The sequence below is a fragment of the Hermetia illucens genome, chromosome 1 (genome assembly GCF_905115235.1).
Source record: "Hermetia illucens chromosome 1, iHerIll2.2.curated.20191125, whole genome shotgun sequence".
In the NCBI taxonomy this organism is placed as follows: Eukaryota; Metazoa; Arthropoda; class Insecta; order Diptera; family Stratiomyidae; genus Hermetia; species Hermetia illucens.
This window is the reverse complement of record NC_051849.1, coordinates 164,861,159-164,875,910: the sequence shown is the minus strand read 5'-3', so window position 1 is coordinate 164,875,910 and position 14,752 is coordinate 164,861,159. Positions and strand designations below refer to the sequence as shown.

At 46.7% G+C, this 14,752-nt stretch overlaps 1 protein-coding gene across 1 annotated transcript; it reads right to left on the bottom strand.

The window, feature by feature from the left end:
* Positions 1-1,977: 1,977 nt before the first annotated feature.
* On the bottom strand, positions 1,978-14,743 carry LOC119652583. Its single transcript, XM_038056805.1, has 2 exons — positions 14,448-14,743; positions 1,978-3,420 (listed from the first exon to the last, which is right to left on the bottom strand). Exons 1-2 carry the CDS (start codon positions 14,609-14,611, stop codon positions 2,133-2,135), a joined length of 1,452 nt encoding a protein of 483 aa, XP_037912733.1. The 5' UTR covers positions 14,612-14,743; the 3' UTR covers positions 1,978-2,132.
* Positions 14,744-14,752: the final 9 nt, after the last annotated feature.

Genomic DNA, 14,752 nt, shown 5'->3' with positions numbered 1-14,752 from the left:
CCACCCAACTACTGGCCTATGCTGACGATATCGACATCATAGGAAGAACAACTCGACACGTACCAACTGCCTTCATCCAGATCGGGCAGGCGGCGCGAGATCTTGGGTTGCACATCAATGAAGGCAAGATAAAATATATGGTGGCAACGTCAGCTCCGAGAACCAACCAACCAGCAACACCAAAACTCACTGGTCAAATGGGAAGAATAAAGATAGGAGACTATAACTTTGAGACCGTTGACAATTTCTCCTATCTAGAGTCGAAAATCATAACTGATAACAGCTACGACAATGAAATACGCGAACGATTGTTGTCAGCCAACAGAGCCCATTTTACCTCGGAAAAACTGTTCCGCTCGAGACGTCTCACCATAGGGCCAAAGGTCTTACTGTACAAGACAATGATTTTGCCAAGCAAGAAAAATTGCGAACTCTAGGCCGCGTTTGAGAGAACTCCTTCGAGCAATTTTTGGTCTCCCCATATGTGGATGGACGATTAAGTAGCCTATATAACGGGCAAATTTATGAGCGATACCACGACCGCCTGGTTGAGGTGGGCGGGTCACCTAATCCGTATGGGTGAAGATGTTCCAGCCCAAAAGTCTATAAGGGCAATATCTATGGTGATGATAAAATGTTTTTCTCTCTCGCTTGTGACCTGCACAGCACGTAGTGTTGATATGTGGGTGCCTTATACATCCTTTTCCTTTCTCTATTTTCCGCTCCCAAATTGTACAGTTCAACTCCATAAATAGAAACACCTGTGGGCGATATGGGCGTAACTATCATACAACCGTCATGAATTTCTCACAGAGGGAGGGGGCATTGTAAATGTTCACGACAAAAGCAGTCCTCTACAGATTCGGATCTGGTCGAAATTCTCAAGTAGGTGGGGTTTACCTTTCGGAATAAAGTAATTTCAGCCTACATATCGACCTGTGGCTATTTCACGGTTGTATTCCTTCTGTGCTGCTTTCTGCAACTTCTTAGTTCCTTCAGTCCTTGTCGGTATATATGTTTTGGACATATACAAGACGTAGAAGCCAGAACGCAGAGAGGGCAATGAGGCAGATATACATGTTATAAGTGAATCAACTTCGATTTATGTGACTCAAAAAAAAAATGAAAGGGAATCTTAATTTCAGGAAATCCTGTTTAACTGTGGTAGACACTTAGGTGATGTACCCAATATGGGAGATCCGGGTCAGATAATGATCTTGTCTTGCCGGTTAAGATTCGCGGTTTTCCTTAAATTTTCCAAAATAATTTTGTATAATAAGTTATCGCTATCCAGCCCTCGTAATTTCTCGTTTTGCGTAATGCTTATGTTAGAATTAATGCTAGCTGCAAAGTACTCATCGAGACCTTTCATTTGATACCCTGCACATGTCTATATGCTCTATACTTAGTGAAAAAATATACACCCCGTTTTGCGTGAATGGGAACCCCTTTAAACTCAACGTGGAACTATGTTACTCACTGCATGCGAGGGTATTCGCAGATTCCATATTTCTACCGTATCAATAGGAATAACCGTTTTTGAAATAATAGTTGTGCGAGATAGGCAGTATACCGATTTCAGAAAGGTTTTGTTTTACACAGAAGACAACACGGCGATCTGTTCTTATTGGCTTGCAATAATGCTGAAGCTATTCTTCTCCAGGATGCAGTACCCATTTCGAATTTAGTTATTAGTAGCAGCCACTCTTAACTTGTAGCTCCTTCTTTAGAAACTTCGGTTTACCTAAGCACTCTTCGTTCTTGGGAAAGGTTATTGGACTCATAAAAGCCAGTGCACGCAGGCTTTTACGAGAAAGTGAGAAATAAAAGACATTTCAAAAATACAATGGACCTAATACAGCTCAAGATCTTGGTGTTATGTTCTCTTCCCATTCTTACGAATTTGGAACAGTTCAGTACACACACACACTTTATCTACTTGATAGCATATGAAGTAATAAAAACGAAAAGTTTGAGATTGAAATTTAGATCCTTTATTCATAATTGTATGAAATTTAAAACAAATTCATTCCTAAATTATTCTATTTTTTAAGCAAATAACAAAACATAATAGTCTCTTCCATGTCATTATCAACACATCTGTTTTATAGAAACACAATCATTTCCTAGATTTACACCTGCTGAAATGGAATAAAAACCTTATTGATAAACACCAAATCGTAGTTCATGTCTCTCAGCTCCTGCATCAGCATAGTACAATCGTCCGTACATGAAACATTCAAATAATTTAAAAGCGGGAATTTCGCTAATATTTTTCGTATTCCAAAAGTAGTAAATGGTAATTTTATTGACACTTCAATATGTCGTATTTTCTCCGGTTTCAATGACTCCACAAATATATTATCCATGTAGGTCGTAACCGGGCCTTGCTCTATGATCCTTAAGTGCTCTAGATTCACTGCATTCTCTGTACAAAATGGTACTACATTGGCTACATCAATTGACATTCCGCACAAGTGTAAACTCTCCAAATTACTGAATTGTCCAAAATTACGCGGTCTATGAACGACTTCATTGCGATTCGTTAAGTGGGCACAATTAAGGAATTGCAGATTTGGACAATTCCGGGCGATAGTAACTAGATTTTCGAATGAGATCGTTTGGTAATTACTGGAAATCGATAGGAAACATAACGTTTCCCCGAACGACTGGAAGATTTCTGCAAAGTAAGTGCAGCAATTCAAATTTATCACTTCCAAAGCGCGAAGTTTTGGCCTGGCTTTGATGATTTCGCTCCAAATATTGCATTGCGAATCAGAGTTGAAAAATGTTAAATAAAGCTCTGAAAGATTTTTACAAAGGCGAAGGATTTCCTTTATACTCTCCTCTGTAGCATTGAAATGTCGAATAATTTTTAATCTCAAGGATTCAAGTGCATCTAAGTCTTTGGCAACTACTGAACCCAGATCCGAATAGGAAATATCCTCCAGCGTTTCCACATGTATTAACAATCGTCTGAGTCCGGCGTAGGTAATTCCATTCTGGATCCCTCGTGTATTACTTCTCGGCTCGTTGACTGTCAGCGTCTTCAGTTTCTTGCATTGGCAGAGAAATCCCAGTCCGTAATCTGTCACAGACAGTGCGAATGTACAAGCATTGTTTCCAATTTCCACTCGCTCATATTTACACGTCGCGTTCAAATGTTCCAATTGGGGGCAGTATTTGGGAATTAACTCTAAAATTTGATCATTACAACTTAAAGCTAAATTGAGACTAATTAAATTGTTGAACACCGTTTTAAAAAGCACCCGCCAGTAGGAAAGCTCCAGTTTATAGTTGCGCGCCTTGAATGCGCGGGCATTGTGATGCGTGACTGCTCGATAGAAGTAATATGATTTCAGCGATTGACTATTACTGTGTCCATTTGATGAATGGAGGTCGAGCAGGTCGTCCAAAATGCTAAAAGTACACCAAAGTGTGATTTTGTTAATAATTGAATAAACATTATTTATTGTTAAAAGAAAGGAACGGATGAAAGCACGATTTCAAAAATTAAGTAGCATCACAATAGCCCATTGATATCGCGAGTTTTGGACACTGGCTGATTTAGTTTGCGATAACCTTTTGGAGTCCATGTGCCGCAGGTGGCTATATACCATTTAGTTAAAATCGATATCTTGGAAAACTTACACAGTCTTTCATTACAAGGGCCAAGGGTAGCAGTTTCAGACAAGATTGGCTCCACTCTTCATGACACCCCTAATTTTTAGAGGCTGAGGGATAAGTTTTCCACAGTTCACCTTTTTCAAGGCCTTATTGTGGAATCAGTCGGGTTCCAACTGACTGGCAGTTAATATCTTAAATATACAACAAAATGATAGATCGTTGCTCTCTCAAATGACCACAAGTCTGTGCAAATCGAATAATAGGTTATAAAGTTACTCTAATTTTACTGACAAACTATTGTCGGCGTCCATGTCGTAACACAGAGGATTAATATTAATTTTAGTTTTAAATTCGAAAAAAAATGTCTGCGGCATACCGGTTGTTGCGAAAAGTATATGGACACGATCGTATCATCAAGGTCCGTATCGTATCCTTCTAAAAGGCATATTCCGTCGTAATCATCAAAAGAGAAGAATGGTTAATAAATGGCCACGAGTCTTTTGGGATCCAGGCGGAAATATATGCCATCTTATTGGAAGCAGAAGAATGTTTGCGGCAGAAATGGAGGGGTCGCACCATTGGAATCTATTCCGACAGTCGGGGAGCATTAACACCGCATTATCACCATACTAGTGACGATATATCGAGCCAATTGGTGTGGAGTTGTCATCAGGTGCTGCTGAAACTTGGCTGACTCAACGAAACATTCTTGATATGGATAGCAAGGCAGTCAAACATCGCTGATAATGATGAAACAGACACACTGGCTCTTCAAGATTCTGAATACGCCGGGGGCCAGAACCAGTTTTTGGCGCCCAAGCATCTACTGTCAAGTATGCTTCGAAGGGGGAAATGACAAGGATTAACGTAGCCGAATGGAGAAATTTGAACTTCTGTCGACGGGCGAAAATCCTTGTGAAGGAATCCGGGGCCAATAGACTGCATTTTTATTGTCGCTTAAGAAGTGGGACATGATAACCCTAGTAATGCGTTTAACGGGACACTGCACCCTTAAACTACCACATGGAAAAAATCAAAATAGGGGTCTCGGCTATGTAGCCAATGCGAGGAGGGGTCGTTAGCGATTTTTAAACGGGTCGCTTACGATACGGGGTGTGACGTCCCCGAGGTGCCCGAGTAAGTAGTTTTGCCCCCTAGCTGGCAGCATACCTGCGTCCTAGGTAGTAGCCTCGAGAAAGCTTCTCGGTGAAGAGCGAACCGCGAATGACCGGTACACGTCGGGACACACTGGGAGTCTCCGAAGCCGTCGACAACTCTCTGTCGGCGTCGACGGGGTGATGTGAGCGTAGCTCTGCCAAGGTGGTAGTTGCGACGTGTATCAGGAGCCAGCCCCTTCGGGACCCTAGTCGGGAAGTGTGCATTGAACCGGGTTAGTAGACCGCGTTGCCCCGAGCGAGCGCTGATCCGTCCGTGAATTCCGGGCTCAGCTAAGCGTAGGTCAGGCCTCAGGGAACTGGGGTAGGGGCTGTGTCCCCGAGGGTATACCCGTTCTTGACTATTATGGCCCGCTCCCTTGCACACGATGCGCTGGTAACTTTTTCATGGAGAATACTCTGAAAATTATAAAAAAAAAAGACGAAACAACAGACAAGGAGGAAGAGCTGGGTGCGTTTGGGCGGAGCACAAAGATGCGTCGCTCACCGCAGCGACCAGTGAAAGAGGCAACGAGGGCTGATATACCCGATGAGACACCGGGGCGCCCAAATAAAGAGGAAGCCTCATCAAGTGGTGCGATTGACCGTGCGGGGATGGCAACTCCACTACCTTGCAGTGCCCCTGTCCTGGAAGTAAGCTCAGTGAGAAACGCTAGTCCTGAGCAGATGGATTTGGGCACAAATCGAGTGGAAATGCATTCGACCGTCCTCGCTAGAGCCGAAGAGGAAAGGCTCATCCGAAAGTGCGCAGCAGTGGTGAAGCGTATGCGGTCGGCAACGTTCCTTCAGAGAAACCTCAGCAAAGGCGTCAAAAACGGGCTGATGGAACTGGAGGAACTACTGGACCGCGTTTCCTTTTATAGACGCACGTGGAGAGCAGCGGAAGACGATTGTAGAGCAGAAACAGTCGCACTCCCCGCTGAGAATGCTGCTTGCGTCAAACGGACCGCAGATAGCCCTCTGCAAAGTGAACAGGGGAAAAAGCGGAAAGAGGACGACGTGCCTGAAGGAGACTTTATCGAAGTAGTCTCCAAGGCCCAAAAAAAAAAAGGCGAAAAAGGATAAAAAGAAAGAACGGACTCCAGCGCCAGAGACACGTCTGTCCAAAAACAAGGAGGCTGCCAACCCAAAGCCAGTAGCGGAAAAAACGACGAAACGAAGAAGGACTAGACCGTCGGCTCTGCTCATTAAGCCGACGGAAGGCAAGACATTTGCGGAAGTCCTTAGTGAAATCCGCTACAGGATGAAACCCGAGGAGAACGGAGCAGAGGTGTCTTCGATACGGAAAACGAGGAGTGGTGGAGTTCTCGTCGAACTGGGCCCAAAGACGACCAACAAGAGCACGTTCTGCGAAGCGGTCAAGGGGCTATTGGGGGAGAAGGCCCTTGTTTCCAGCCTAGAACCCATGTGCTCTCTGGAAATACGGGATCTTGACTGCCTCACAGAAAAGGTCGAAGTAGAGGAGGCGCTAAAGCGTGAATGTCCAGAGGTAACCAATGCCCGGGTAGCTATTACCTCTGTAAATGCTCGAGGCCAAAACTTGCCGTGGTGGATGTCCCCGAGCAATATGCGAGGAAACTCCTTAACAGCGGGAGAATCAAAATCGGATGGGTAGTATGCAGGGTACGAATGCGGATAGTCCCCACCAAGTGCTACAGGTGTCTGGACTATGGACACACGTCAGCAGCTTGCAAGGGTCCGGACAGGAGGACAGCATGCCGGAGATGCGGCCAAGCGGATCATCAAGCGAAGACTTGCAAGGAAAGCGAGAGTTGTGTTCTCTGCAGGGATCGTGGTGCGTCTGGCGAAAGCGTCGCACACACTGCGGGCTCGGGACGGTGTCCGATCTTCAGGGCGGAATTGGAGAGGGCTAGGGTGCGAACGCCATGATCCGCATTTTGCAAATTAACATGCACCGGAGTGCAACCGCTCACCAGTTGCTAGCGCAGTTCGCTGCGGAAGTAAATGCTGATCTAGTGCTGATTAGCGAGCAATACCGAAACAAGGACCCGTCCTCATGGTATCTGGACTTATCGGGCACCGCTGCCATCTGGGTTCGGGACGACGTTCGACTTCGTGTTCTTGCCGAAGGCCGGGGGGACGGATTTGCCTGGATCCGGTGTTTAGGGATAACGTTTTTTAGCGTTTACCTGACGCCGAATGAGTCGATTCCGGACTTTCAACGCCGGCTTGATGCTCTGGAGGACGCCGTTTCGAGCACGGAGGGACGAATCCTGGTTGGCGGTGATTTTAATGCCAGGGCTCTTGAATGGGGCATGCCTCAATCAGACTCCAGAGGGACACGGATTTTGGAAATGGCGGCGAGAACCGGACTCGTAATTTTAAACACCGGATCCACGCCAACGTTTCGGCGCTCAGGTTGTGAAGGAAGCATTCCCGACATCACTTTTGCGTCGGAATCTCTGGCATCATCGGTGGACGGGTGGCGAGTCCTAGAAGACTTCTCGGCAAGTGATCATCAGTACATTGCGTTCGAAGTGTTTGACGCTACTTGCCGGCGAGCACCAACACGACGTTCCCCCTGCGTGTGGAATGTCGCGAAGGTGAACATCGGAAGGTTCGTCGAAGCTCTTGGAGCAGGTAGGGCCGCACTGGGGGGCACTCCGGGGGGTGGTGGTGTCGCAGCTGACACCGTCGTAAATTCAGTGATGAATCTGATAACGACGGCGTGTGAGGCTTCCATGCCCCGGAGGGGCCCCAGGCGCGACAAGCCTTCTATGTACTGGTGGACGGCGGAAATTGCCGACCTACGGAAGGAGTGTCATAAGCTCCGCCGTTTGGCACAACGTTTGTACGCCAACGAGGAGGCATGTGCCATAAAGGTACAATATAGATCAGCAAAAAGGAGACTCCGCAGCGCTATAAATAAAAGCAAAGCTCGCGGCTGGCAAAATCTCGTTAATGAGGTGAATGATGACCCGTGGGGACTTGGCTATAAGCTTGTCACTCGGAAAATCGGGGCTCTGCGGAAGCCCTGCATACTGAGCACCGACCAGATGGACTGCATTGTGCGGGCATTGTTCCCCAGACACCCTGTACGGGTTGATGTAAACAGCGCGGAAAGCCTCGTGGATTGCCCCCTTTTCACAATGGGAGAACTCGAAGAAGCGGTTCTCACTATGAAAAACAGGAAGGCGCCAGGCCCTGATGGCATCCCGGCGGAAGTTTACAAACTGGTGTTCCGCCAACGGCCAGAATTGCTGCTCGAAGCGTTCAACGCGTGGTTGAAGGAGGGCATTTTTCCTTCTCGCTGGAAAGTGGCCAGACTCGCGTTAATCCGTAAGGGTAAAGGAGGAGGGTAAAGGAGATCCGGAGCTCCCGTCTGCATACCGACCGCTGTGTATGCTTGACACGGCCGGAAAAGTGCTCGAGAAGCTCATCAGGGGTAGACTCGCTGAAGCGATCCGTGCTGCCGGGGACTTATCCGCAAGGCAGTTCGGATTTAGAACAGGGAAATCTACAGTGGATGCTGTTATGGAGGTCGTAGATGCGTTTAATCGAGCCGGGGCGCACAGCCGCCGATCTCGACGGATAGTGCTCCTCATAACGCTTGACGTCAGAAATGCCTTCAATTCCGTAAGATGGACAGATATGCTGGGCACACTAGAGAACTCCTTTCACGTGCCAAGCTATCTCTTGCGGATATTGAGGGATTATCTGAAAGACCGCTCCCTGTTCTATGAGACGCTAGAGGGCCAGAGGAGGATGGAAATCACGTCGGGAGTAGCGCAGGGATCCATCCTAGGGCCGGACCTCTGGAACGCTTCCTACGATAGTTTGCTGAGACTCGATATGCCTGAAGAGTCGCGCTTGGTCGGTTATGCAGACGACGTTGCGGCACTTGTTGCCGGACGCACTGTTGAACAGGCGCAAAGCAGACTTGGCATATTGATGCGACGGGTAAGCGGATGGATGACTGCTCACGGTTTCAACCTTGCGCTGGAGAAAACCGAAGTAGTCATCCTGACCAGAAGGAGAATCCCGACCTTGCGTCCCATATCGATCGGCGAGTTGACTATAGAGTCAAAACCAGCGGTTAAATACCTTGGTTTAATGCTCGACTCGAAGATGAGCTTCTTCGAGCAAATCAAAGCAGCCGCGGACAGGGCTGCAGCAGGAGTCGCGGCCTTGAGTCGGCTAATGGCGAATGTGGGCGGCCCTATATCAACTAGGAGACGTCTCCTCATGGGAGCAACGCAGTCCGTCCTTCTCTATGGTGCGGAGGTATGGGCTGATGCCCTTGACAAGGAGGTGCATCGTAAACGCCTAGCTCAAGTGCAGAGGCGGGGAGCTTTGCGAGTGGCGTCTGCTTATCGCACTGTCTCCGGACCGGCTGTGATGGTGATTGCGGGAGTGATCCCCGTTGCCCTCCTTGCCAAGGAGCGCAAAGCTATCTATCGCCGTAAGGGCGAAAACTTAAGAGAAGTGGTTGCCCGTGAAGAACGTCAACGCACCCTTAACGAGTGGCAAGTTTCTTGGCAAAATGAGCCAAGGGGCAAGTGGACTGCGCGGCTCATCGACAAATTAGACCCATGGTTGAACAGAAAGCACGGTGAGATTGATTACTTCCTTACCCAACTTCTAAGTGGGCATGGAGGTTTTCAGTCTTACCTGCACAGGGTTGGGAAGGCGCGATCTCCTGATTGTGTGTTCTGCAATAGAGTGCCGGATGACGCTGAACACACCTTTTTCTCTTGCGAGAGGTGGGATGGCCTCCGCCAGCAGCTTTATGCAGACACAGGGGAGCTCTCTCCAGACAACATTGTCAGAGAGATGCTGAAGAGCGCTGGCAGCTGGAATCGTATTGCGCATTATGTTCGGGCTCTTCTTACTACGAAGAAGATTGAACTCGACCGGCAGAGGAATCGGACGGTAAGGGGTTCCCTGAACTAACAACTCCCTTCCTCCCCTCCCCTCCCGTTGGTGAAAGGAATTCCCTGACTTGAAGGCTCCCAAAGCCGGGAGAGCGGGAGGGCTAGCCCGAAGTAATGTGTCAAACGGTTCCAGGCTAGTTCTCTGATGACAGGGAGGTGCTTAGTTGGTAGTCCGCCAGCGTGCTTTTGCGGGAGTCCAACACTCTGTGCGTAAACGCATTCACCTACCCTACTCCAAAAAAAAAAAAAAAAAAAAAAAAAAAAAAATGCGAGGAGGAATAAGAAACGGCCCTGTACTTCGTATGTAGCTGCCCGGCCTCCTCAGACCTCAGTCGAGGATTTTTTGGTAAGGTTTTCTTTAACGAAGAGTCTGCGCATTCTCTGTCTCTGGAGAGTGTTCACAGATTCGCAAAATCCTGCAAACCCCATCGGCGAGAGGTCAATGAATAGGCGATCAACGGCGATAGTACAATGGGCCTAGTAGAGGTCTGAGCACTTGGAGCTTTGGCTCCAACTAAACTACGTGGATGAAATCCGAGCACGGTTGTTGGCTGCCAACACAGTCCATTTCAGCTTACAAAAACTGTTTAGCTCGAAACGTCTCACCATAGGGTCCAAGCTTTTACTGTGCGAGACAATGACGTTGCCAGTCCTCATGTATTTCTCGGGTTTTCAGTAAAAAAAGAAATCGCGAAATATTGTCCGCGTTCTATGGAAGAGTCCTTCGAAGAAATTTTCGCCTCCTACATGTTGATGGGCGATAATAACGATGAAGTTTATGAATGATACCAACCGTCTTGTTGTGGATAAAATCTGGCTGCAATTTTAGGGTTTTATTTCTTCTTCCTTTCTCTTTTTCTTCAGCCTTTGTCCCGTTCACAAGCGGGGTCGGCTCGTTGTGATCGGTTTCGCCATTTGGCTGTATCAAACGCCCAATCCGGTTGCAATCTCGAACCTTTTAAATCCCCATCCAGCATATCAAGCCACCGTTGTTTCGGCCTGCCTTTTGGTCGTTTATCATCTACTTCGATGTTCAGACCAATCTTGGCAAGTGAATTCTCGTTAGCGCGAATTGCGTGACCATACTATCGAAGACGCCTCTCCCGCAATTTTTCCACGATCGGTGCAACCCTATAACGATCGCGAGTATCCTCATTTCGGATGTGATCAAAACGTGTCACGATACTAGTCCAACACAACATTTTCGTCTCCATTGCCGCCAGACGCTGTTCATTGTCTTTCAGAGTCGGCCAACACTCAGAATCATAGAGGGCGATAGGACGGACGACATTGCGGTAAATTTTCGATTTGAGACGTTCGTTGATACGTCGATCACAAAGGACACCAGTTGTGGAACGCCATTTCATCCAGGTTGCGTTAATACGTGAAGCAGTTTCATAACGCAGTTCTCCATTCGCTGATAGCGTTGACTCGATGTATTTAAATCGCTCAGTTCTGGGCAGATCACTGCCGCTGACAGTGATTGTGCCTGTTTCATGGGGATCGGTCGTCAAAAATTCAGTTTTGTTTAAATTCAATCTGAGACCGTGTTGCATGACGCGATCATTCCATTTTTGAACAAGTTGCTCGAGATCATTTTTGCTATCAGATGCTAGGAAAACATCATCTGCATAAAGCAGTGTATAGAGCACTGGACGTTGGATGTCCCGTGTGATGGTGTACATAACAAGAAGAAAGAGTAGTGGTGAGAGAGCGCTTCCTTGATGAACACCAACAGAGACACACCCGCCATATTTCGAACTTTACTTTTCGGATTGTGGTAGAGCAATTGAACCCAGCGCACGAGTTCTTCTAGCACTAAGTGTTGTCGTAGAACATACCAGATGAGTTCCTGTGGCACACGATCAAACGCTTTATCTAGATCCAAAAATGCAATGTAAAGAGGGCGATGCTTCTCACGGTGTTTCTCCATGAGTAACCGCGCAGCGTGTATTGCGTCAGTAGTTCCGCAGTTTTTGACGTATTCGGCTTGATTCATCGTTATTTCAACGATTTCTCGAATACGATTGTCAAGAATGCTTTCAAAAATCTTCATGATATGGGAAAGTAACCGGATCGGACGGTAATTTGAACATTCTGCTGAACAGCCTTTCATTTTCCATATTGGAACTGTGGTACTTTCTTGCCAGTCAGATGGGGTTCTACCTTCCTGAATAATCCGATTAAGTAATTCACTGAGCCACAGTGTTGGGTCCCAGCTCTTCGCTTTGCAGAGATCAAATGCAATGTCGGCAGGTCCTGTGGCTTTCCCCGATTTAATTCGTTTTATTGTTTCCTCGACTTCAGTTGCGCTGACAGTGAGTCCTTGAGGGTTTTATGTGAGCACCTGTCTGGACGACTTAATCCCACGGTCTTCTTAAGACACGGATTGATTTTGTGACCACAATCGGAGCCCCGCTAAGACAAACAACAATGGTACCAGTCTGCACCAAGTGCATGGCTTAGCATTCATACTGGTGGATGCAAGACTTCCCTAAATCTCTACCGAACTAAGGAGTACGGCACGGGAGTACGGTTGAAACGCAGAACCACGCCGAGGCCCGAAGGTCTCTTCTCGCTTGAGCATAACCAACAACCCCCATGAAGCTCCTACTAGGGGGCCAACCGCAAATAACCGAGCTGTACTCACACACAACGGGAGTTCACCCGAAGTATGAGAGTCCAGGGGCTATCTCGGTTCCTATGGTATACCTCTGGTGAGGTTTCGTGACCAATTTGCCACTTCAGATGAGTCCCCGCGCCTGATTAGGCTAGGTGTTTAGAGCATTCGCCTACTGCATCACGGCTGGCAAGCCAAAGTGCCGGCTCGACGGTTGGTAAACAAAGTACCGTTCTTGTCATTAACGCAACAGAAGTGTTCGATATCCTGTGTGCCTTCGTTACGGCTTTTGGCAAGTCGATACAGATCGTTCTGGCCATCCCGAGTGTCCAGTTTATCGTAATAGTCTGCTAGGTTGACAGCGATTGCTTTCTTTGCTTCCCGGGTAGCATTTTTATAAAATTGCAATTGGCCAGTGTTTTATCGTCGAAAAATTTGTGGGAGTGGTTTTCACGGACCATCATTTCAGCATCATCATTCTAAAGCCAAGTATCTTGGTTGATGTACCGCTCACCCGGCTTGGTGACCCCGAGGGTTGCAGAAGCCGCTTTGTTGATCGTGTCTTCCATTTGGTTCCACGATTCTTCTACATTTGCAATGGTTGGTAATCGTGTGAGTGAGATCGTTTCTTCTTTTTTTGTCACCAAATCGCTACCATCTAATGTGCCGCGGGCCAGTGCGTTCCTTTTGCTGTTTTATTGGTAGCTTGATTCGCAGGACGGCAATCAATGGTCGATGTTGAGGTGGTATGGTCTCATAGGAAACGGCTTTGCAATCAGTGACAGTGGTATAATGGCGGCGTCTTACGAGAATATAGTCGATTTGCTTTTTACTATTTCCACTATAAAATGTACGAAGATGAGACGATCGTTTGATGAACCCTGTATTCATAAGTACAAGGTCATGGGTGTCCCCAAAATCGATTATACCCTCGCAACTCTCATTACGCGCTCCGAACCCCTTTCCCCCATGGCACCTGTTACCGTCTGCCTTTTCATCCACATGCCTATTAAGGTCGCCGGCAATGATGATATATTCGTCAGCAGGCATGTGACAAGTTTTTTCATCGAGTAGTTGCCAGGAGGCATCTTTCTCGGCATCAGGTCGACCTGTCTGTGGAGCGTATCCGATGAAGAAGTGAATAGTGCGATCATCTGATATAATGGTGAGCTTCATCAGCTGATCATCAAATCGTTCAACTTCTTTAATGGCATCACGGAAACCCTCTCAGATGGCAATGCCAACACCATATTGAGTGTGTGGGTTACCAAAATAGAGAAGTTTGTAGCCATTTTTACCGCGTTCGCGTTCAATGTCGCAGCTTTTTGCACCAGACCATCGGGTTTCTTGCGGAGCGCAGATATCAATGCGCCTTTTCCGAATGGCTCTTGCGAGTTCCTCGATCTTTCCAGTTAGGGTGCCAACATTTAGCGTGCAGACACGTATTTGTTTTGGTCGAACTTACTTGCTTACGTTAAGAACCCTTGCCCATTTATCGTCAGGACCGGGGCCAGTCCTGCCATGTTGACTGAGGTGGACGCCCTAGCATTTTGCCGAGGCTTGTGATTCAATCCGATCATCTTATTTCTAACGGCATTGTATGCATTTTGTTGGTCGGCCTGTCTCGGGACCTGTCACCAAGAGAGATCAGGTAGGGTTTTATTTGCCATATTTATTCTCAGTTAACCAATACAACTACATTTTCCCACAAATTTTTCTCGGAATTTTCGAATGTTTTTCCTCATTCTGATTGTACAAATACTCCATTTTCCCCAAATTAGATTTTCGGTAAACTTTGGCGGGACAAAATAAGAGGCTTGTGGTATGCTGTCCCCACAGTGTGGAAAACAACCAAGTAGGATTGATGAAACATAAAAGGATGATTCGTTTTTAAATGAAATGAAAAATTAGTCAAAGCTAGTATATTTTTAAACTGCTGTCAGGGGCTATTTTTATTATCAAAACAAAAAGAAAACTGTCCAAGAGTGTCAAAAGTGCAACCACGGGATCCATTGCAAGCGAAGAGTTCAATTGTTTTATCCAAGGCCAGCTTTCTGTTCATCCAAGCATGGACTTAGTGATTTAATTATGCGTATTCCAGTTATTTATTTCAATTACAACAAGACTCACTTCTGAGGATAATGTTCCACCAGATAAGTGTGCAATTCCTTCAGCCGCGGCCCTTTATTGCGCACTTTGTACAGCTCAAGCGATGAACAAATGTCGTAGATCACATTGTAAACTACGCGTACACAGAGCTTATACAATGACGGTATGGGTTTGAAGCGCGGCATTAAGAAATTTACATTTTCCACCACTTTATTTCCAAACAAACTTTATTTTCCGATTCCAATATTTATTTACATGCATTTGCGAAAAAGTGTCAGCACTGTCACTGTGACATTTGGCGGATGGAATTATGTCAATGCATGACC